General features: G+C 46.8%; 1 protein-coding gene across 2 annotated transcripts in view; it reads left to right on the forward strand.

Moving 5' to 3' along the window:
* The window catches only part of SNX4 (sorting nexin 4), a 467,422-nt gene that overhangs the window by 215,440 nt on the left and 228,737 nt on the right, over positions 1–23,245 (forward strand). For both annotated transcript variants that reach the window (XM_085647507.1, XM_085647506.1), the window contains 2 exons: positions 17,217–17,355; positions 17,436–17,585. In XM_085647507.1, coding sequence (XP_085503633.1) covers positions 17,217–17,355; positions 17,436–17,585 — 289 coding nt within the window. The remainder of the gene's footprint in view (positions 1–17,216; positions 17,356–17,435; positions 17,586–23,245) is intronic.

A 23,245-nucleotide genomic window follows, 5' to 3' on the forward strand; every position in this document is an offset into this window, starting at 1 on the left:
GTTGGGTAAATCTATAGTGTTTTTCCAACACTACAGCTGCGTAAAGGGCCAGGAGAGTCTACAGCGACCATGTGTGTCAGTAACGTTGCCACCGCGCCGACGGGCGCCAGGGTCCCTCGAGTGAGCTGTCATTCATAGTGGGGGAAAGGGCGGGAAGATACATGCCTCTTGTTTATAAAGGGCCAGAGACCGATCAGAGCAGCAGATGAGGAGACAGAACCTCCTGGTGTCAGGAACTACACGGGGTTTGCGCTTGAGAAACTCATGGATGCACAGAGCTCCATCAAAGATTACAGCAAATTGTTGACGGTAGATATGGGGAGACAGCACACCTGCCTAGCCTCGACCGTGCTCACGAATGTTTTGTGCTTATTAATGCGTTACTGAATTTGAGCTTCTTCAACTCGGGCACCTGCTTTATTTATATCTGTAAGTGCTTCCTGTTGAGGTTTAGTGACAGGAGCATCGTGCCAGAATGAATCCTGCCCTGCATATTTCCGTTCCGCCGCGGATCGCGGAAGTTTCGACATTTACGTGTTCCACGCGGAACGTGAAAATGCCAAAATTTCGCAAGTTCCGCGAGCGGAACGGAATTTGTCACCCACGCTTACACCTAATAAGAAGTTACCCCATCCTGAGCACTATTGCGAGACGTGGGCCACAAGTGACGTTTAAAAGGGGAAAATCTATGAGGCAAGAGTTGGTGGACAGTATTCCGGAACTAGCAAAACCAGAGAGCTGGCTGAAGGCCTATCCTGGGTTTTATAAATGTCAAAAGTGTAAGGCCTGCAGAATTGCCCAAAATGTAAAACTAGTCACGTCTCCATTAATGGTGAGCCCATGGAAAATCAGGTGTTTCTTGAACTGCCAGAGTGACCTTGTGGTCTACATTTTACAGTGCTCCTGCTCAAAACTATATGTAGGAAGCACCATCCACATGGTTCATGTTCGTATACTCCAACATATACGCATATATAGCAGTCAAGAATAATGACAAAACCTACCTTGTGGCCCGCCATATGAATTAGCTTCATAACGGAAACTTAGATGGTTTGACTTATTTTGCAATTGACCAGGAGGCTAGAATGAGAAGGGGAGGGAACAGAGAGCGAAAATTGCGACATCTCGAATCAAAGTACATATTATTGTTTAACACCAAAATCCCGTCAGGACTGAATATGGATGAGGGATTTATTTTATTCTCTTTTTTTAACATCAAGGCAGGGCGCATTGAAGCTTAAAGAAGGAAGTTCATGTGGACGGATATTTTAAAATGCATTAGCACTTTAGGTATTGTTCCATTGTTGGATATGCATTGCTAAGATGGTGGTGAATAGATTGATTGAATATTTGGCAGAGCACTAGCACTTTGTGGTATCATGTACTGTAATGGTCATTTTAATGACTATATGTCGGCACTGGCACTTTATAGTGGTACTGAAAGAAGCACTTGCACTATGCCATTCTTAATCTTTTATTCATGTTTGCTGCTGGTTGACAATTATACTTGATACATGGACAATATGAGAATTATACTTGTTTACTAAGCACTTGCACTTTATTCGAGCTTGCCCGCCTGGTGAACTTTTTAGGTATTTTAAATGTTTTAAATATTTTGAGTATGTATGGCGTTAATATGTATTTGGGATATTTTTTTATATTTAAATGTACAATGACTTTTCCATTTTTTCTTTGCACATTTTGACTACATGCATTGTGTGCACATATTATGTAAAACTCATAACCCACTGTATACAAGACAATTTGAGGACACTTCAGCGACATTTGCAGCTGATGGATGATGTAGGCACTTGCCGAATTAATTTTGATACATGGAGATTCTAAGAGTGTTGGAATTTCTTGTTAGAATTATGAATTTTGAAAAAAGATACAATATAATACTCCAAATTATTGACAAAATATTGGAATATATTTATTATGAATTAGCAGTACAACAAGTCTATTTATGCATTTTAAATGAGTAGAGTACAATTATCAACACGGCATGTTTTGAAAAAAACTATTTTGTCATGAATCACTCCGATCGAGTCTGTCTTCTATGGCTACAGAAGTAGCGGACCACGTGATCGGGAGCTTTGAATTTTAAAAGGCACTATTGTAATGGCGTTTATTGTGCGAGCAAGCCTGCAGAGACAGGCGAAACGCATTACCGAGGTGAAAGGAATAAATGAGAGTTTTAATCCTACGATCTGAATCCCGGTGTCGGTGTCCGTGTTCGGTGGAGATACTGGAGTTGGTGTTTTTTGCCATAGAAATTATGATTAGTGCTGCAGAAAGAAAAATTAGGGCACATTTTGACTTCTCAAGTTCTCTTCTATTTCATAAAAAAATTCTGACATGGAGACTGAAACATGCACTTTGAATACCAGCAGCAGACTTCCCTGGTGAGCAGTAGCTTTACTACAGTGATCTAATGAACAACTAGAGTGCTAACATTGAGAATTTATGGCAAATGTGTGACACATCTGAATGCCTTCTTGTGTCACAATGTAGCCCAAATATCACCCAGATGTAGCCCAAGTATAGCCCAATGACAGAATGTCCCAGAGTGTTCTTAAGAACAACTAGAGCGCTTACTGTCTTACTTATGACAAAAGTATGGCACACCTCAAGCCATCTTGAGTGGAATAAACTGGTAACACTTAAAACATTTAATTTAAAAAGGAACACAATGAGGGGGTTCATTTTGCCATAGAAATTATGATTAGTGCTGAAGAAAGAAAAATTAGGGCACATTTTGAGTGACTTCTCAAATCCTCTTCTATTTCATTAAAAAATTCTGACATGCAGACTGAAACATGCAGTTTTAATACCAGCAGCAGACTTCGGTGGTGAGGAGTAGCTTTACTACAGTGATCTAATGAGCAACTAGAGTGCTAACATTCAGAATTTATGGCAAATGTGGGACATATCTGAACACCTTCTTGATGGAATCAAAATAAAAAACTGAAAGCATTCCCTACTGAGGAGACTGCAGTAAATGAGGAAATTAGGAAACTTCATAACAAATAAATCTCCAAAGATGGCCACCAGAGACAAAAGAGCCCAAATGCAGCACAAATATCACCCAGATGTAGCCCAATGACAGAAGTGTGCAAAACACTTATTTTTTGTGTTTTTGCAGTTTTATATAGTGCAGATTTGTCAGGTATTGGAGTGCTTTACATTTGCATTGGTTACATCACACAAGATCAAATTAATTTTGGTTGTAGACATGGGGAGATTAAGTGATTTGACCAGAATCACAGCATGTTGAGCTGAAGCATAAACTCCAACCTGGTTCCCCAGTTGCAAAGTCTGCAGCTATGGAAGTAACACCACCCTCTCATATATGTAATTTTTAAAGGAAATGCTCTAGGTATTACAGTTTTGATTACATCAAGATGACGTCAGGCGTTCCACACTTTTGTAATAAATATAGAATGTTAGCAATCTAGTTGTTCATTAGGATACTGTTGAGAGGCAGAGGCCAGGGGCACGGACTCTGAAAATTGAAAGCAGGTAGGAGGGTGCAGAGGCAACAATTTGACCACACTGGGCAGGCAGGAAGGGCAGTGGCAGCACAACAGACTATGGAGGGCAGTGGAAAGGGGGGCAGGGGCAACAAACCAACAATACAGGACTGGTAAGAGAGGCTGTGGCAATATAATAGACCATTGTGGGCAGAAGGAGGAGGCAGTGGTAGTACAACTATACATGCCAACAGACCCGATTCAGCCAGGAAACGTCGAATGTTTTTCAGCTCAAATGGGCTTTATTTGATCTGTCTCCTGTCTACAATCTCCTCTTTTTCAATGTAACTCAAAGGGGTAAATCAATACCCCAGTTTTTTTTCAAAATCTCCCTCTTACCAAGTTTAAAATGTTCGCAAGTATGGTACATTGGATCATGGAAGGCAGGAGGAATTATTGTAGGGACATGGACTCGGATAACAGAGGACAGGAGGGACATGGAGAGGTGCATCAAACTGACCCTACAGGGCAGGCACCAGGGTTTGCAGCAGCACAATACACCACACAGGGCATGCGGGACGGAAGTGCAGCACAACAATCCATAGAAAGCAATAGGGAGGGGACAGGACCATGCACATGGACAACAGAGAACAGAGGGGAAAGAGGCAATAGTAGCTAGCTGACCATAATGGACAGACAGGAGAGAAAGCTGCCGCATAACAGACCATAAAGGGCAGGAGGGACGGATCAGGGGCATTACAATGGAACAGACAAGCCAGGAGGGAGGGAATAGGGGTCTGCACATGGAAACCGAGGGCTGGGGGCAAGGGGGCACGGCAGGAGCAGCAAGATGACCATGGAGGTCAGGCAGGATGGGCACTAGAAACAAGACACACCATGGAGAGCAACAGTAAGACTATGATGGCATACACACAGACCATGGAGGGAAGGTGGGAGGGGGTCAGGGGCAGCTAGCTGACCACACAGGGAAGGTGGGAGGGGCCGTGGCAGCACAGAAGACCATGCATGGCAAGCGGGAGGGTTAGTGGCAGCACAATGGCTATGATGGGCAAGAAGGAGGGTGCAGGGGCATGCACAAAGGACCATGGAGGATAGAAGGGAGGGTCAGGACCTGGGCACAGACAAGAGAGTTCAGGGGAAGGGGCCTCAAAACAGACCGCGCTGGGCAGGAGGAGCAGTTGCAGCACAACAGACCAGGGAGTGCAGAAGGGTGTGGCAGTAAAATGGAACATGAAGGACAGGAGGAAGGGGATAGGGGCATGGCATGTGGACAGGCGGAGTGGAGGTGGCAGGGACAAGTTACAGTCATTTGACAATGCTAGGCAGGTGGGAGGGGAGTGGCAGCTCAACAGAACACTCAGAGTAGATAGGAGTGGCAGGTCCATGGAACATGGTGGGCAAAAAAGATGGAGCAGGGGCATGCACAAAGACATCGGAGGGCAGGAGAAGGAGAATAGGGGCAGCAAGCTAAGCAGGAGGTCAATGATGGGGCATAGAATTGGGCAATGGAGGGCAGGAGGAGTGGACTGGTACATCATGCTAAATGGAGGACAGTGGCAGCACGGCAGACCATGCATGGCAGGAGGGAGGAGGCTAGTCCATGGATTCAGACAACAGAGGATAGGGAGGAGGTGGATGGGGCAGCAAGCTAAATGTTCAGAGAAGGTGGGTATTAGGAACTTTATTGTTTTTAAAATGTGTGTCTGTGCGAACTACTTGAAATATGAACAAGTATGCAGCATAATCTCACTTTTATTCAGGAAGAAGAGGACGTTTGTGACTGTGACTCCATGCTCACTTGGCAGAAACAACTCCTGACCCTCCATCCCCCATCGCAAAATGTAATGCCCGTGAAAAGGGTAGGTGAACACAGTGTTATATAGAACATAGTCCTGAGAGCACGATTGAAAATGAAAACTAGATATAGTGTATGGTATAAACTATGCACCAAAAAGTGTGATGTAAGATGAACCGGGCGTGAAATATAATATGCAATACATTGTGCGCAATGACAAATTCATTGGCGAGCGCGAGATAGCACAGGCACTAGCGCGTGCTATGCGATATGCGCCTTGGAGTGTAATATGCACAGGGCAGTGTTGTGTAACCTAACTAGTCTCTAAAGTTGTAATATAAAATATGTGCTGGGGAGTGTAACGTTGCATACGCACTGTGACAAAGATATGGATCCCAGATTGTAATATGTATGGCATAGCACTGTGCGTTATAACATAGGCATCGAGGATGGCACGTTAGATGGGGCAATATAACCCGTGCGAAGGCAAGTGTGGCATGACATATTCACAGGGTGGTGTTACAGTGCACATGGGCTAGAGAGTGTCATAGCATACGCACTAGCTGGTGGAATACAACACAGAGGTGTGTGGCACTCGGCGGGCACTGGTGGGTGTAACACAGCATTGGGCTCAGCCAGGAGCGCGCTGTGACTCTCAAGTGAGTTTCATCTCTTTTCCACAGAGTAAAATAAAAAGTATTACACATCCGGTGGTGGATGTGTGTTTTATTAACCGTGAGGGGGGTTTCTTGCATAGTTTTGGTCGAATTTTTGTCGAATCCCCTTTGAATGTGTATTAAATGTGTCCGTCAATAGCTACCCATGTTTGTATAAATAAACGACAAGGGTGTCTACATGGAGAGTACCCACCGGCGGGGGCGCCGGGATTAGGCACGGTAGGGCGTCAGACACGTCAGAGCTTCACTAGCGGTGTAAATACATTCCACGTGGATTCATTGTATGCATAGTCTCCTTTTAATGAATATCACGCAAATCGTCATGGTGATAGGTACATACGTTTTGTCCAGCATGTCCTAGGTGTTTCTGTAGATATATTAAAAAGAAGAAAAAAAAAGTCCAGCCCTGGGGGGGGGGGGGGGCATAAGTGGCCTGAGGAGGGGGGCAACGCAGCCCCCCTCCTAAAGAATTTTTTTTTAAAAAAGAGGCCATACCCGGGTGTTGGGTTCCCCGGGGCTGATTAAGACCTTGGGAGGGGGGCCACGCAACCCCCTTCCAAATTTTTTTTTTTTTTTTTTAAATATTCGTGGGCAGGCCCTGGGGGATGGGGTCCCCAGGGCCAATAAATTAGAAAAAGAAGGGGAGCCACACAGCCCCCCTTGTTAAAAAAATAAAATAAATAAAAGACCGGCATCGCGCCGGAGGCCACGCCACCTCCTTGCAGCAGTCTGCAAACGCGCCCCCTGGCCAGTTGTAAGTTGGGGAATTAATTCCGCTTCAATACTGAGGGTCCCTGAGGGCCAACTAGCCCAACAGGTATCTCCAGTATGCGCCAGGGAGCTGAGTTGTAGACAGGTGTTCTGAGGCCACGCCCCTTTTTACACCTCTCTGCAATGGCGCTTACTGGACGTACCTAGTGGGCTAGTTTGACCCTAGGGACCCTTAGGATTCAAGGGGACTTAATCTCTCAACTTAGAACGGCCACAGGGCGTGTTTACACAGTGATGAAGGGAGGGGACGGGGCCTGAGGTGACGTGTGCAAATACGCCCTGTGGCGCGTTTTAAGTTGGGGAAATAATACCCTTTCAATCCTGAGGGACCCTGGGGGCCAACTAGCCCACCAGGTGCTTCCAGTAAGCGCCACTGCTCTGCGTTGCAGAGAGGTGGTGCAGGCCGTGCCCCTTTTTACATCTCTCTGCAACGCAGCTCTGTGGCGCTTACTGGAGGTACCTAGTGGACTAGTTGGACCCTAGGGACTCTCAGGATTCAAGGGGACTTAATCTCCCAACTTAAAACGGCCATAGGGCGTGTTTACACAGTAGGGAAGGGAGGGGACGGGGCCTGAGGTGACGTGTGCAAACACGCCCTGTGGCGCGTTTTAAGAGGTAGTTTTAATCCTCCTGCCCTATTATATACTAAGGGCTTACAGAAGAGGTCATGCTAATCACAGGGGGACCCCAACGCATAGTGTTCCCTAGTGTATGTAGGTGTTTTCACTGTATTCTGAGTGTCTTTTAACATAGCACTGGCTCTAGGACTGGTTAGTCAGACTCAGTTACCACCAGTATCCGTCTGAAAAAGTTGAGGGTACAGGATGATTTTGCAACAAGGCTTCTTTCTGCTCTTCTTTTTGTTCTTTCTGCACGTTATCCTTCTTCCTGCACTTTTCTTCGTCTTTGAGGACTTCTGTTGCTTCTTTCTGCATTTCGTTTTTTCTTTCTGTGCGTTTTTTCTTCTTTCTTCACATGTCCTATCTCTGTAGGAATCGTTAGAAATTAGCATTTAAAAACACTTTGAACTTCACTAAAAATACCATAGGTTTCAGGCACGTTATAGTTAGGAATTAGCATTTAAAAAACCTTAGAAATTCACTGAAAAAACCATAGGTTTCAGGGGCTTTATAGTTAGCTGGACTTTTCACTCGTACAAAACCATTGAAATTCACGCGCCCGCAATGCACTGCTGATGACATCACATATTACATCACTCATGACATGGTCAGTGACATCACTCATGACATCACTGATGACATCTCAAATGACATCACTCATGACATCACTGATGACATCATCCTTGTGATAGAGTGGCAAACCTCCACTCACCCTAATATAACCTTTGATACACACATTCAAAAATAGAAACTAAAATTTTCAAAACAATGGACATACCAATACCAGTTACAACAACCTATTCAGTAATTCTAAGATCCACATACACATCCACTCCTTCACCAACAGTCCTATACAGTCACTCATACGTGTACTCACTCATCATATGTACTCATACACTTATACATCCTGTTACACAACGCCACTCATCCATAGTTACTCACACACATAGTCACTCATGCTAATAAAGAATCAAACATCCATTTACTTGCATATACAGTTATACACGCAGCACCACACTTACTTCTACAGAAACTTACACATACTTCGTCTTTTAAACAATCACTTATAGAAACACATACGTATTCATACAGGAACTCTTCCAATCTCTCACTCTCACATATACTCACTTATATACACCAACAGTCACATATACTAGTTTACAACATATGTAGTTACTCATAAAGACACTATTGAGACAGTCATTCACTCACTAACACACCCATGCACACACTCATCCACCCATACAGTCCTGCACACATGCTGTCTTCAACACATACAAACAGTGAGTCACTCATTCATGCACCTATGCACTACGTAATACCCCCCCACCGAACCATACAGGCACTCAGACACTCATACTGATACTCAAAAAACCAACTAATAACCTATATAGACACTCATGTAGCTACTCACCAACCCATGCAGCCACTTATACACAAAGTGAGAGACTGATACAGATATTTACATATTTATACATTACTCACTAAGCCATGTATTCACTAAGATACACTTAATCAGTCAGTTATACAATCAATTTTTCAAAAACAAATCATCCATTTAGACACTTGTATACCCATTTATTCTTCCATCGACCTTGAGATATACATATATAAAACATATTTAATTTTCAGAAAAACACACATTCACTGGATGATGTCATCAGTGATGTCATTTGAGATGTCATCAGTGATGTCACTGACCATGTCATGAGTGATGTAATATGTGACGTCATCAGCAGTGCATTGCGGGCGCGCGAGTTATAGTTAGCTGAACTAACTATAACGGGGGAATTTCAATGGTTTTGTATGAGTGAAAAGTCCAGCTAACTATATAACGCCCCTGAAACCTATGGTTTTTTCAGTGAATTTCTAAGGTTTTTTAAATGCTAATTCCTAACTATAACGTGACTGAAACCTATGTTTTTTTCAGTGACTATATATATATATATATATATATATATCTATATACACAGTTCATGGCTCGAATACACAGACCCCTGGCGCTTCTTATTCCGGTACAAATTCTTGGCAGAGCCACGCCAATTTATATATCCTCAAATTCACTTAGAATAGTGAAAACGCACTCGCAGGCTCATTACATTTCCCAATCTTCTTTATTTTCAAAAGAGGACACCCAGGTTGAAGAAACAACCGACGCGTTTCGTTATCGCCTGATAACTTGATCTCGGTTTAGATTGCATACATTCAATTCAACCAATAAAAACACTTTTACAACCCATGTGACTCGTGATGAAAAACAGGGATTAGTGTAGTGTATTGTGGGGTTTGTGGTTTATTTATTAGTGCATTCTTTCTAATGATTTTCATGCATTATTAACAAAATTGTTTTAGTTAGTTTTATATTTTGATTTAATTCATTTTATATTCTATTTGAATAGTATTAACCTCGTGTCTGTGAAAAATTATAATTGTGGAAAAGCTTTGTTTCTTGCTAAACAATAATAAACCTCCTTATCCCTATCCAAACACGTCAAAACAGGATTCAGAAAGACGGCGTGAGTGTTAACCAACTCCGCCATGATAACTTTTTTTAATTTTTGCCGCAAATCAATAATGATAGGCTTATTTAAATAAACTTAACGGTAATAAATCTGCACCCGTTGAAACGTGACTTTAACTCTAACTCCACTGCTAATATCTCGGGGTTAGAATAAAATGACAAACATCCAAAAATAAAGGATAGTAAAATCCTATGTCAGTAATATTTGTATAAACAAGGAGGCTTATTATTGTTCAGCAAGAAACAAAGCTTTTCCATAATTACAATTTTAATTTTTCACAGACACGAGGTAAATACCTTTCAAATAGAATATAAAATGAATTGAATCAAAATATAAAAATAACTAAAACAATTTTGTTAATAATGCATGAACATGCAGCTCCCTCTGTCCAAAAGTAATTCTGCTCCCACCAAGCCATAGCAAACAGCAATGTCCAGGAGATGGGCACCCAGGGACATTTCTGGAGCCGGCCAAGGGAGTGTCGTCCCCAGGGCCATGTTCACTCGGGGGAGGGTGGGGGGTGCTTACATTACAGCACCGGGGAGGTGGTGTTCCCCGGGTCTACGGGGGGCACACCCCCCACTGTAATTTTAACCATTTGCCCTGGGAGGTGGCAGTCCCAGGGGCAGAGCCCCCCCATTATTTCATTTAACCATTTGGAGGTGGTTGTCCCCGGGGCTGCGAGGACCCGCGCAGGCTCCCCTGCATCCATAAAACATTTGCCCTACAGAGGTGGCGGTCCCCAGGACAACGCAGGATGGCTGAGTTTTAGGGCTCAGGTCAGGAGGGGCTGGGGTGGGATCTTTACCACACATATACCTTTACTAATCATGCCCTTACAATGAAATTCATTGTAAAGGCATGCGTGGTAAAGACGTGGTCATTGTAAAGACAGTGTGGTTAAAGCATGCTTGGTTTAGGCATGCGTGGTTGTCATACAATCTGCATGGCGGGGGCGAGAGTTATAGTTACTTCTGGGCTCCAGTTATAGTTCAGTAGTTAGTTAGGACTATGTGTCCATAGGAAATTTATATTTTGTTCTTCTTATAACTTACTTTGGCGCCATACCCTCACACAGTACATCAGTTTCTTTTAGTTTTAAATGTTGTTTTGCAAAAGACATTGTCACCTAACTATAACATCATTTAATCCTTTGTTTTTTTCGAGTGAATTGTGTGTGTGCTTAACCATACCAAAGATAATATATGTACACACATATGCACTTTTAGTCTTACGTCTGTTTGGCCTGCTTTTTGCTTCCATTGTTGGTCATGTGACGAAGTGGAGATATCGTCTAAGGTGAAGTAATGTGAGGGACTCATTGCAACAGTAAACGTTATCAGATGAATAGTCACTGATAAAACTCATGACGTCATATTCATTATGGATATCCTAATTAACTGGATGGATTTTAAAATTGGGTGGTCGACAAGCCTAGACCACATTCCATTCATTTACATCGTATTGTCCTCTTTTTATCCCCCAACATTTTTATAAATGCCAGCCCGTTGTATAGTTGTCACTGAACAAATAATGTAGAAATAGAGGGTGGATCTCACTAGGTAGTTTAGCTCTGTATAATGAGGAGGCAGTGGAGGTACTCCATCAGCATCTCTTCATGGAAGTGTCATGGAAATGTATCTATTTACATCTTCACTGTTCGTAGGGAAGGGCCCATCTGCTCTCTGCAGCCAAAACTCTGGTACATTGGCACCACGCCTGATTGGTTGAATTGGTTGTATGCAGAATATGGCCAATGGGCTCTTGCTGCTTATTGTTGAGCGGAAGGTGCTCTGAACTAGTGGGATGGTCCACTGGCCCCTGCTAAGATAGGAAGGGTAACGAACCGGCTCGGATGACTGGGAACCTTGTCCATCTTCAGTACATGTTAATTGTGAATCTGTGATTATAGAAAAGTGTGATCAACGAATTAAAGGTAAATCCGACTTGGCTTATGACAGTGTTATGTGGGGATGCTGTTGCTGCAGGTAAGGGAATGGGAACATGCTAATTAAACCGGAAGTCTGTGTGCCTTCGGTATTCATTTATCTGAAAGAAATAGTTAGTTATTGATTCCTTACCTTAGAATATCCCCAGGTGTCAGACTGGATCCGGAAAGTTTTTAGTCAGCAGTACCCCTGCGTGTCTGTAGGTGGCGTTGGTCGAATCCGTGGGCATCGTGGTCGCCGAGATGATGTCGCAGAAGTTACTTAGACACCGCCCTTGAACTCTGACGTCAGTTCTTTCTTTTTCCCTGCCAACAAGCGCTGATCCGGAGAGAGTCACTTTTTGACTGACTTTTTGCGACTTTTGTCGACTTCTTTTTCGAGTCCATCATCGACTCCTGGTGAACTAGGGATGCCCGGTTTCAAAGCCTGCAGTTCCTGTACCCGACTGATGCCGGTAACGGATCTGCACCGCGTGTGCCTCTACTGTCTGGAGCAACGATCATGACCCCCAGTCGTGCTCCGACTGCGGAACCATGGCCCTGAAGTCTTTGCGGGAGCAGCCCCGAAAGCTCCTCAAGGCCCGGCAGTCGGCTCCGCATCACTCAAGGTCCTGGTCGTGGGACCGATCGCAGAGCCATCACCACCACTCGTAGTCTAAGTCTTCACACTCGGGGTCAGGTAAGTTGAAACACAAGAAGAAGTCAAAGACGCATCGTCGCTCTTCGACTTCCCCTCGGCCGACGCGACACAGGGTGTGGGTGGTGGCCCTTCCGCGGCTCCGCGCGCCGAGCCTTCAGGGTCGACTCCGGCCTTCCTGGGACTGGGAGCGACCCCTGCCCAGCCCTGTGAATTTTACGAAGCGATGCTTGCTATCTTTGGGCAGCTGACTCCACCGGCGCACCTTCGGGCCCCGCAGACTCGGTTGCGGGCCCTAGGCCTTCGACGTCGGTGGCTCCGGCCTCGCACCGCAGGGCCCCCTTGGATCCAGGCCTGGATCGGGATCGGCACCGATCGACCTTGTTACACCACCACCGGCGCAGATTCCACCGGCCCCACATCCGCAGCCGACGCCAGCTGGCCACCCCGATGTGGACACGGAGCCAGACCGGCCTCGACTGACGCAGGATCCGGCGCCAATGGGTTCTTTTGTCTCTGTGTTCCACCCTGGCCATTTTCAGCCAGGTTGGCTGCCAAAGGGGGGTGAGGAAGACTGGGAGGGGTCTGGTGACCCTTTGACAGACCAGCTGGAGTATGAGCCGGACTGGAGAGAGGAACTGGGGGATGCCAGTGGTCTGGATACCTCCCCAGACCTAGTCATGTTGTCTCCTCCTACCGTGGCTACAGAGGAGGGAGCGTCATACGCAGTGTTGTTGCGTAGGGCGGCCAAGGCTTTTCACCTCGAGCTTACTACGGTGGAAGTCAGGACTAACCTCCTGACAAAGGTGCTTCAGCCGGCAGCGAGCTCTTCGGAGCCCCTGCTGCTGTTCAATGAAGCCCTACCAGACATCCTTTTGGGCACCTGGTTCAGGCCCAACACAAGGGCTCCTGTGGATAGGATGGTTGCCAGATGCAACCGCCCGGCCCCGGGCGATCCCACTTTCCTCTCCCAACACCCTAACCCTGAGAGCTTGGAGGTCCAAGGTGCCTTTCCTACAGCTCCACCTGATAGGGAATCCAATAAGCTGGACCAACTTGGGAAGAAGATGTTTTCTTCCTCCAGCTTGGGACTGCAGTCGGTAAACACTGCATGTCCGTTGGGCCGTTATTTCCACTCTGTGTGGGATACGGTGGCACAAGTGTTGCCTCAGTGCCTGGAGGATGCCCGGTCCGTTCTCTACCGTCCATTCGTTGAGGAGAGAGACGCAGCGAAGTTTACCATCCACTGTGGGCTGGATACCTCCGACGCACTTGGCAGGATGATTGCCACGTCAGTAGCCCTTCGGCGCTACGCCTGGTTGCGTTCGACTGGTTTTTCCGGCGCTGTCCAATCCACACTTATGGACATGCCCTTTGATGTCCGTCGCCTTTTCGGCTACAAGGCAGACAATGCGCTACAAGGACTCTTGGGCTGCGGCCATGTCCTTGGGCCTCTCCACCACCCGCCCTGCACAGTCTGCCATGTGCCCCTTTCATGGCTACAGAAGGGGTGCCCCACTACGTCCCGCACAGAGTCGCAGGCCCGCACAGGTTGTTCAGCCCCAGCGCGGCCGGGGAGGTGGGAACTACCGGCGTGGTTCTGGGAGCCAGCGAGCAGGCCAGTCCACCACAGTGCCCTCCGCATCAGCCTCCAAACCCTCCTAGTCCGACCTTCCAGGGCCACCAAATGCCAGTGGACGGCAGGATCCGTCATCACCTCCCCCACTGGTGCACCATCACGTCAGACAGGTGGGTTCTGCAAATAGTCCGAAGGGACTACTCCCTCCCCTTCGAGACTACCCCTCCCTCCATGTCACCTCAGTACCATCGCATTTCGGAGGATCACTCGGCCCTTCTCCAACAGGAAGTTTCGGCCCTCTTGGCCAAGGGGGCCATCGAGCGTGTTCCTGCCCCAGAAGTAGGTCATGGTTGCTATTCCCACCACTTACTGGTGCCCAAGAAGGACAAAGGCCTGCGTCCTATCTTGGATCTCAGGAACTTCAACCGGTTCGTCTAGAAGGAGAAGTTCAAAATGTTGACGCTTGCTCAGAGCTTGTCTGCCCTCAACCCTGGAGACTGGTAGGTAGCGTTGGACTTGCAGGACGCTTATTTTCACATCCCCGTCCTGCCGGCCCTCTGGCATTACTTGCGGTTCACGGTAGGCCATGAGCACTTTCAGTTTCCCGTGCTCCTCTTTGGCCTTACCCGCGCCCCTCGGGTGTTCACGAAAGTGATGGCGGTGGTCGCAGCTCATCTGAGCAGATCAGGGGTTCCAGTCTTTCCCTATCTCGACATCTTGTTGTTGAAGGCAGATTCGCCCCAGACAGTCGTCTCCCACCTCCAGGCTACGGCCGACCTCCTGCATTTGCTGGGGTTCTCCATCAACGTGCCAAAGTCGCACCTGATTCCCTCTCAGAAGCCCCTTTTCATCAGAGCGGTTCTGGACACAACGCAGTTTCGGGTTCATCCCCCCGAACAGCGAGTCCGGGATATTCAGGCTATGATTCCGATCTTTCAGCCTCTATCCCGGGTTTCGGTCAGGATGACCCTGAGGTTGCTGGGCCTCATGGCCTCCTGCATCCTGCTGATCGATCATGCCAGGTGGCATATGCGGGCTCTGCAGTGGGACCTGAAGTTCCAGTGGGCACAGCATCATGGGAATCTGTGCAATTGCGTCCAGATCTCGGAGGGCACTGCACGACAATTGCAGTGGTGGCTCACGAACCTGGATTAGGTCAGCAGCAGATCCCTCTCCCTTACCCAACCAGATCACACAGTGGTAATGGACGCATCCCCTCTGGGAGGGGCGGCCACATGGGAGAGGCGGAGATCAGAGGCCTCTGGTCTTTGGCGAAGTCCGGGCACCACATCAACCTTATGGAGCTTCGGGCGATTCGTCTTGCACTAAAGGCATTCCTTCTGTCCGGGGAAGAGTAGTGCAGATGTTCACGGACAACACCACTGCCATATGGTACTGCAACAAACAGGGCGGGTGGGGTCGTGGACCCTGTGTCAGGTGGCCCTGCACCTCTGGACATGGCTGGAACATCAGTGCATATCCCTGGTGGTTCAACACCTGGCAGGTTCACTGAACACCAGGGCAGACAAACTCAGCCGCAGGTGCATGATGGATCACGAATGGCGTCTTCACTCAGAGGTGGTGCAAGGTCTCTTTCTGCAGTGGGGAGAGCCTTGGTTAGATCTATTCGCCACCAATGATAATGCGCAATGTCAGCAATTGTGCGCATTGGAATTTCAAGGGCGGGACTCACTAGGCAAGGCTTTTTGTCACGAGTGGAGTTACGGTCTTCTATACGCCTTTCTGCCTATACCACTTCTGCCCAGAGTGCTGAAGAAGATCCCTCCACTAAGTTGGTATACGCCTGCAGATAGAATAAGTTTGTGGCATGCCGCACAGCAAAGGCTGTGGATCCCCTTTCTGCCCCTCTTTCTGAGGTTCACTTGTTCCTCCTTTCTTTGGCCCAGCAGGGCTCTGCTCTGGGCACTCTTAAGGGCTACCTCTCGGCCAATTCAGCCTTTCTCAGGCTTCCTGATCAGCCTTCTCTTTTCAAGTCCCCAGTTGTAAATAGATTTCTTAAGGGCATTACTCATCTGTTTCCTTCGTAATGCTTCAGTGGGACTTGAGCGTGGTGTTAAACTATCTTATGTGCGCTCCCTTCGAGCCGCTACATAACTGACCTCTCAGACTCTGAACTCTCAAAACTGCCTTTCTGGTGGCCATCACCTCTGCGTGCAGGGTGAGTGAGCTACAAGCTCTGTCTTCCAAGCCTCCCTTTCTGGCTGTTCATCCGGACACGGTCGTCCTCAGAACTCGACCCTCCTTTCTTCCAAAGGGGTTCACTTCATATTGGCCAAACCATGCTGGGGTTTCTATTCTAAGGTAAGGAATCTATAACAGTTTCTTTCAGATGAACATGTTACTTACCTTCCTAACGATATATCTGTAAGAAACATAGGTTAGTTATAAATTCCTTACCTCCCCACCCATCCTCTCCGTTCTGCGAACTGATTTCTAGGGTTAAGGACATCCTTACAGGGCCCTAGTTTGTGCACCAGTGGTCAGTGTCTTGCATGGCGCCACGTTCCTGACGCGGAAAGTTGTGTACAGAACTGACGTCAGCGCACGAGGGCGGCATCTAAGTAACTTCCGCAACGTCATCCCGGTGACCACGACGCCGACACCGGACGCGGAGTTGACTAACGCCACCTACCGACGTGCAGGGGTACTGGTGACGAAAAACTTTCCGGATCCAGTCTGACGCTCGGGGGTTATTCTAAGGTAAGGAATCTATAACCAACCTATGTTTCTTACAGATATATCGTTACTGAAGTTAAATAACTTGTTCATTTATGGTCGCACATAGCACAATGAGAACAAAGACAGACCTGCGCTCATATTACAAATACGGCGCACCCTTACATGGGTGTGCAGAGCGCAGATTGGGGCAACGCGCTAAGTTCGAGTGAATGCGCTGTCTCTCGCCTGCCCCTGCGCATTCCTGTATGGCAGATTTTTTTTTAGAAACTTTCAAAACCTACCTGGGCTGTGAGAGAATATTCCATGGTATTCAAATGCCCATGCTGAAGAATTACATTACGCATTAACCTTTTCTTCTTTGCCTATAGCACGTTTCCTCTTTTAAAATGAGCATGCTCCACTACTGAACAGTAATTTGCAGTGCTCATATCAAGTATTTAATAGATTTGTTTGGATTTTGTTTCCCTTTTTAGGTCCGTGGACCCTGTAAACGAAGGACAGAATTCTCCTCCTGACACGCTTTGGAGGCGGTACAGCGAATTTGAACTTTTACGGAATTACTTGCTAGTTAACTACTCCAGCGTAGTGGTGCCACCTTTGCCAGAAAAACGGGTAGGTTGAAATAGATGCTTCTTTCAACAGTCACTCTTAAACGATCTGTGTTTTATGAGTTGTGATTTTTGTTCACACAGGCAGAGTTTGTTTGGCATAAGCTATCAGCTGATAACATGGATCCAGACTTTGTGGAAAGACGAAGGATTGGTTTGGAAAACTTCCTGCTGCGTGTGGCCTCTCATCCTATTCTGTGCCAAGACAAAATCTTTTACTCCTTTTTAACGCAGGTATTTCACATTCTATTTTTTTTCTCTTCAAGCATAGAGATATTCTGTACCCTTGGACAACAGCTCAATTTAAGTTTGGTGTATCATAGGAAGTAGAGCCCCACGAGTGAGGGAGGAGTGATCATGCTGGACCAGTTACTAGTTTATTGTGCCGGCATAAGCATTTGCTAAAGGCGTGATTGACTTGAGAGCTTTATCATTCGTTGTTTTTTTAAAGTCTGGATTTATGCATTTGCACAGTGACATACATGCATTACAACCTCAAAAACATAACGATTCTGACATTTATTTTCCATTCTTGCCAACATACTTGTGTTGTTACAGTGACCTGGCCCTCATGTGCGTGCCTCCCTCTCGCTCGTTTCTTGCATTTTATCATCCAACCCCCTCGGCTACTATTATTCCATGCCACATCTTTTGCTTGATCCATGGAAATACCTAGATTTCCCCCTGCATCCACATATACTCTGCGGCACCAGTCCTGAAGCATCCCTATGCTACGAATGAGCACTCTCATATGCACCAGATGTAGACACCTGGTCCCCTGCTTGTGTCTCCGCCTCCTACTATGCTGCCAATATGTCTCCACAGACCTTATGTCCTCAGTTAACTTTTGGTCTCTATGATGGAGCCTCATGTGAGTCTCCTCTGCCATTGAACATTCAATGGTATCCCTTGCCCCCAGTTTATTGCGGGTCCTTTAGTACCCTGCCATCTTATAGCGACAACGGTTTCGCTACGAGGAGTGCCAGTTTCTGCAATTTTCATTTCATCTTTACTTGTTTGCGGTCACCCCACAATACCCAGCAAACACTGCTTAGGGGATGGGTCTAGGGTCAACCTTCTCACTCTCCAGATCCGCTCAACCACTACCCGCCAATTATTTGTCACAGTGCTATGCTAGATGAAAAAATTTTGCACTCGCGGTCCGCAGCAAAGGCACGCTGCAGAGTGGCCCACATAAATCCTGTTTAGATTAAGTGGCGTAAGGTGCATAAATAAAATGAACTAACTTAAATCTGGCATGCCCGGAGACCCCCTTAACCACTGAAAAGGTCCTTTTTCACTCGTATCAGTGAGTTGCCTCTCTAAATTGTCTCCCCAGGCCATCCTAGCTACCAACTGTCTTCAAGGCCTGTCCATTTTAAGGGCTTTATACATCTCAAGATACCAGGTATCCCTTCTCACACATGCTTAAGAGCACCTGATGGACCTCTGACGAGGATGGAGCTTCCAGGAACTCCCTATAAAACTTCTTTGCTGTTCGTGCAATTTTTTAGCATTGTAAGTACTGGCCCTGATCCAAGAAGAAAACCTCCTATGACTTCTGATAGGAGATAAAGCGTTCCCTGGATATAGATCCCCCAGTAGTTGAAACACTCCCTCCTGCCATCGAGTGATGGACATGTTAGAGCCAAAATCCTTAAATGTTTTCAGCACTCGCATATCTAGATCCCTGTAGAAAGGCGGCCGCCGAAGGGCCCTGGTGACTATCCACTAAGATCCAGGCTGTGCGTCATACCAGAAAAAGGGAACTTCTTCCCCAACCTTGAGTCCCTCATCAATAGTTCCAGCAGGGGTGCATCCATATGCGTCCCAAGCAGGAGCCGTTTTTCACTATCGTCTTTCGGCTACCCATTCAACTCCATATTACACATGTGCTGCTCGTTATTATTATTCCAGGTCTGGAAGTCTCAGCCCCCCCTTCTTCCTGATCCAACTTTAAGGTGGAAAGATCCACATGGATTCTCCTTCCCGCTGCGATCAGCAGTACCCATAGGTAATCTAAGTGCTTGAGAGTGTCTCAGATGATGGGGCACAGGGAGTTTTCTTTAGCACATATAGACATCTGGGAAGAAACACCATTTTGACATCAGCAACTCTCCCTGTAGTAGACAGGGTTTATCCAGAACTGGACAGAGAAGTGCAATTCCTCTATTATCCACCCAATATTATAAGCATATTGTTTCTTAGACGTCACTGCTACCATTATGGCAAAGTATCTAAATTTGTCAGTTTCCCAGTATAATTCAAGGTCGGGCAGGCGGTTCATCGGGGTCTTTGCCAGGGCCCCCAGGAGGAACAGAACAATGTTATTCCTGTTAGCCCGCCAGCCTATCAAATTCCTCTAGTTGTGCAATTAGTGCAGAAACAGACTCTCCCGGCCACAACACGTACAATAGGGCATCTTCGGAATAAAAATAAGTGATCTCAGCCAGTCGGAACTCCCAATTCTCCAGTGCCCTCTGAAGCTTGATGGCCAGTGGTTCCAGAGTGGTTCCAGCGGCAATGAAAACAAAAGTGGCAAAACTGGGCATCCCTGCCTGATGTCACGCTGTACCCCAAAAGGCCTCCAGCACCACTCTACCATTTCGAACTCCAGTGCCACGCTGTAGCTCAAAGGCCTCCATCACCAATCTACTGTTTCAAACTTTGGGTCGGGGATTCATATAAAGCAATTTAACTCAACCACAAAAATTCCTTCCCAATCCCATCCGTTTCAACAGCTCCGTTAAGTACCGCCACTCCAGTGTGTCAGATGCCTTGGCAATATCCACTAATGCCAAGACCAGCTCCTCATTTCATTCCTGCACTGAGTGTAGCACATGAGTCAAGCTTCTCAAATTGAGGGCTGTGCTACGACCTGGTATAAAACCACATTGGTCCCTATGGACCAATAGGCAAACCACACATCTCAGATGCACTGCCAAGACTTTGCACAGGAGCTTGGCACCTGAGTTATTCATAGTTAATGGGCTATATAATGTGAATGCGTCTTCCTCAGTTTCAGCATCATGCATATAAGGCCCTCTCTCATTGACTGGTCGTGATCATGCCTCTTCAAAAACCTCTAACAGTTTCTCTGCTAATAGGGGCTTAAACGTTTGATAGAGATCTATGGGGAAGCCATCAATGCCTGGAGTTTTATTTGCAGACAGTGCCCCTAGGGCACCCCCTCAATGTGATGTCTGCCTTTAGTTCTTCCTGAAGTGCTCTGACATTCGAGTGAGCTTTATCTCTGCCAGAAATGAAGCTATGTCCTACGTAGTCACTGACACAATACTCTGGTATACATTACTTAAATGTTCCCTAAATGTAAGATTAATAGCAGCCTGTGCTGTGGCCCTCACCCCATCAGGTCGCAGCAGTATCATTACTGGTGAGACTGCAGACTCTGTTCAGAATCCAGGCAAACAATTTGCTGGACTTATTGCCCTCACTATGCAGGTGCTGCTTATAGTCCCTTCCTGTCAGTTTCTCCAATCTGTCTGATGTGTCTCCCAGGGAACTTCATGCTTCTGTCACAATTTTCATCCCCTTCCTTCCACTGTAATTCCACTAGCTAGGTTTCCTTTTTAGTCGGGTCCTTCTGTAGATGATGTTTAACTCCGTACACCTTTCCCAAGCATACCCACAAGCTTCCGCTTTCAGTGCCTCCCATTCATTCTCCTTGGTGGTCGTGGACCCTCAGTTGATCCTCGGGTAGGCCTCTATCTGTAGACTGAGGTCTCCCAACACTCCTGGTCCAGTAAGACCCCGGACGACATTTTCCATGTGGTGGACTCCACCAATCTGTTGCCCCAGTCAAAGTCAACCCTTAGTGGGGAATGGTCTGATAAATACCTTGCCAAGTACCCTGCTTCCCAGACCTGTGTAAAAACAAAACTTCGGACCCCACCACCTGGTCTAGTCTGCTCTAAGTGTGATGAGTGACAGAGCTGCATGAGTATTCTCTATCCAGTGAGTGGAGTTTTCTCCTCTCCACACATCTGCACTGCCTGTGTTAGACATTACTTGGCGCAGTTCAGTCACCATGTGAGGCTTTGTATTGTGCCTCGGGGGATGTCTGTCAGGCACCCCGTCTAATACTCAGTTGAAATCTCCCGCCCACAGTACTGGGCATGAATGTAGTCCTTCAATACATCCTGAATCTTGAAAAAATAAATCTCCATTATCCATGTTTAATGCATAGAGATTGAGGATGCTGATCTCCCATTTTGTCCCCTGCAAGAGGATATCTACATCTGCTTCGGAGTAAGTAAGTCCGAAGAGTACCCCTTGGGCGACCCACACGGATAGCCCCCCTGCATATGTTGAACATGTGGATGAGTAAAGTTGTCCCCTCCATTTCTTTTTATTTAATTTCTCAGCCTCTGAGTCAGTCAAATGTGTCTCCTGGAGACTTGCTGTATGTATTTTGTATTGACATATAAATGTCAAGCCCCCGTGTCATTTCACATATGTACTCAGGGCTCGGATATTTCAGGTAAGGAAGCTATACTTTTCCGATGTCATGGGTGCATGGATTCTAAATTACAGCGCAGCAATCTTTCCTAACTCCTCCTCCCCAAGCCTTGTCACCCTTCCAAACATTGAGAGGCACTCTGTGAATGAGCCGGCTGATTTAGTGTCACAGCTGTTTAAAACTTTGAACAACAACCCCCCCCCCCCCCCCCACACCTTGTCCCCCCACCCTCATTTCCCCCTCCTTCCCACCGGGTAAACAAATTAAAAGTCTCCAACTGTGTGTCTGCCTAACTTTCACTCCCCTTCCCCGATCAAGTGATCATAATATAACACCCACTGGAGTAATAGAAGACTGATACTGCTAAATAGAATATGTGGAAGAAGATCCCTCCCTGAGCGCCTCAAAATCTGGAGTGGTCAAGGTGTCCCAGAGAAGACCCCGTAATCAACCTTAACCGCCCGCAAAAACATGATGTCACCGTATTATCATGTGCCTTGTGTATCATCTTAGAATTACAATTGAGACCATCACCCTTTTGTCCCTCTTCAAATTTTTTCTCCCCCAAGTAAAAAGGAAGTGAAAGCGTCGAACCATGCTGTCTCAGACTAAACATAAAAATATAGTCCCTCCCATCTCTCAGCGAAGCTCAGTTCACCCAGTGGAGGTTGTCAAGGTCACTGCCAGTTCCTCCATCTAACTCAGGGACTCGTCTCTGGATCAATCCACTACAGACATCGTTGCCTCCTCCATTGCCAGTGTGCCGTCTTCCTACACCATGACTTGAAGTGTCTTCCAGTTTCTCTTGTCTCGGGGCTCTGATGGGCCCAGGCCCCTATTTAACAGCCCCTCCTTGTCTCCCTACTGGGATGTGTTCAGAGAGTCCTATGGTCTGATCGGGGAACATCATTCCACAGTTCTAGCCAGAACCACATTTCTAGACGCTCAAAGAAATTTGTTTTACCTTGCTCCACCACCCTTAGTCTCACAGGGTATAACAACGTATAGGTGAGGTTCAGAGTCATGAATTACTGCTTCACGTCAATGAACATCTTTCTCCTAGACTAAACCTTCCTTGTGCAGTCTGGATAGATGGCAATTTTATGATTGTCGGAGGCGCTAGGTGGCGCACGAGCAAGATGGCCGCACAAGCTTGAGGCTCCTGCAGCTTGGTCCACTAATCCGCCCAGTTATCCTGCCTAGGAGGTCCTTGGGTATAAGTTGCTCTGCCTGGTTACACAGTAAGACCTAGAGTCCAGGAGGTGTGAATGCAGAGCAAATTGGTCGCCTCCTTCCACCGCAACAGCGCTTTCCAAACTGAGCGGCGCAAGAGGCCTGTTCTTCCTGGAGCTATCCTGTGCGGAGTGAGCTACGCGAGTGCTGTGGTGCCCGCGTGGAGCTTGGGCCGCAAACC

Source organism: Triturus cristatus, chromosome 3_2 (assembly GCF_964204655.1).
Source record: "Triturus cristatus chromosome 3_2, aTriCri1.1, whole genome shotgun sequence".
NCBI classification, from domain to species: Eukaryota; Metazoa; Chordata; class Amphibia; order Caudata; family Salamandridae; genus Triturus; species Triturus cristatus.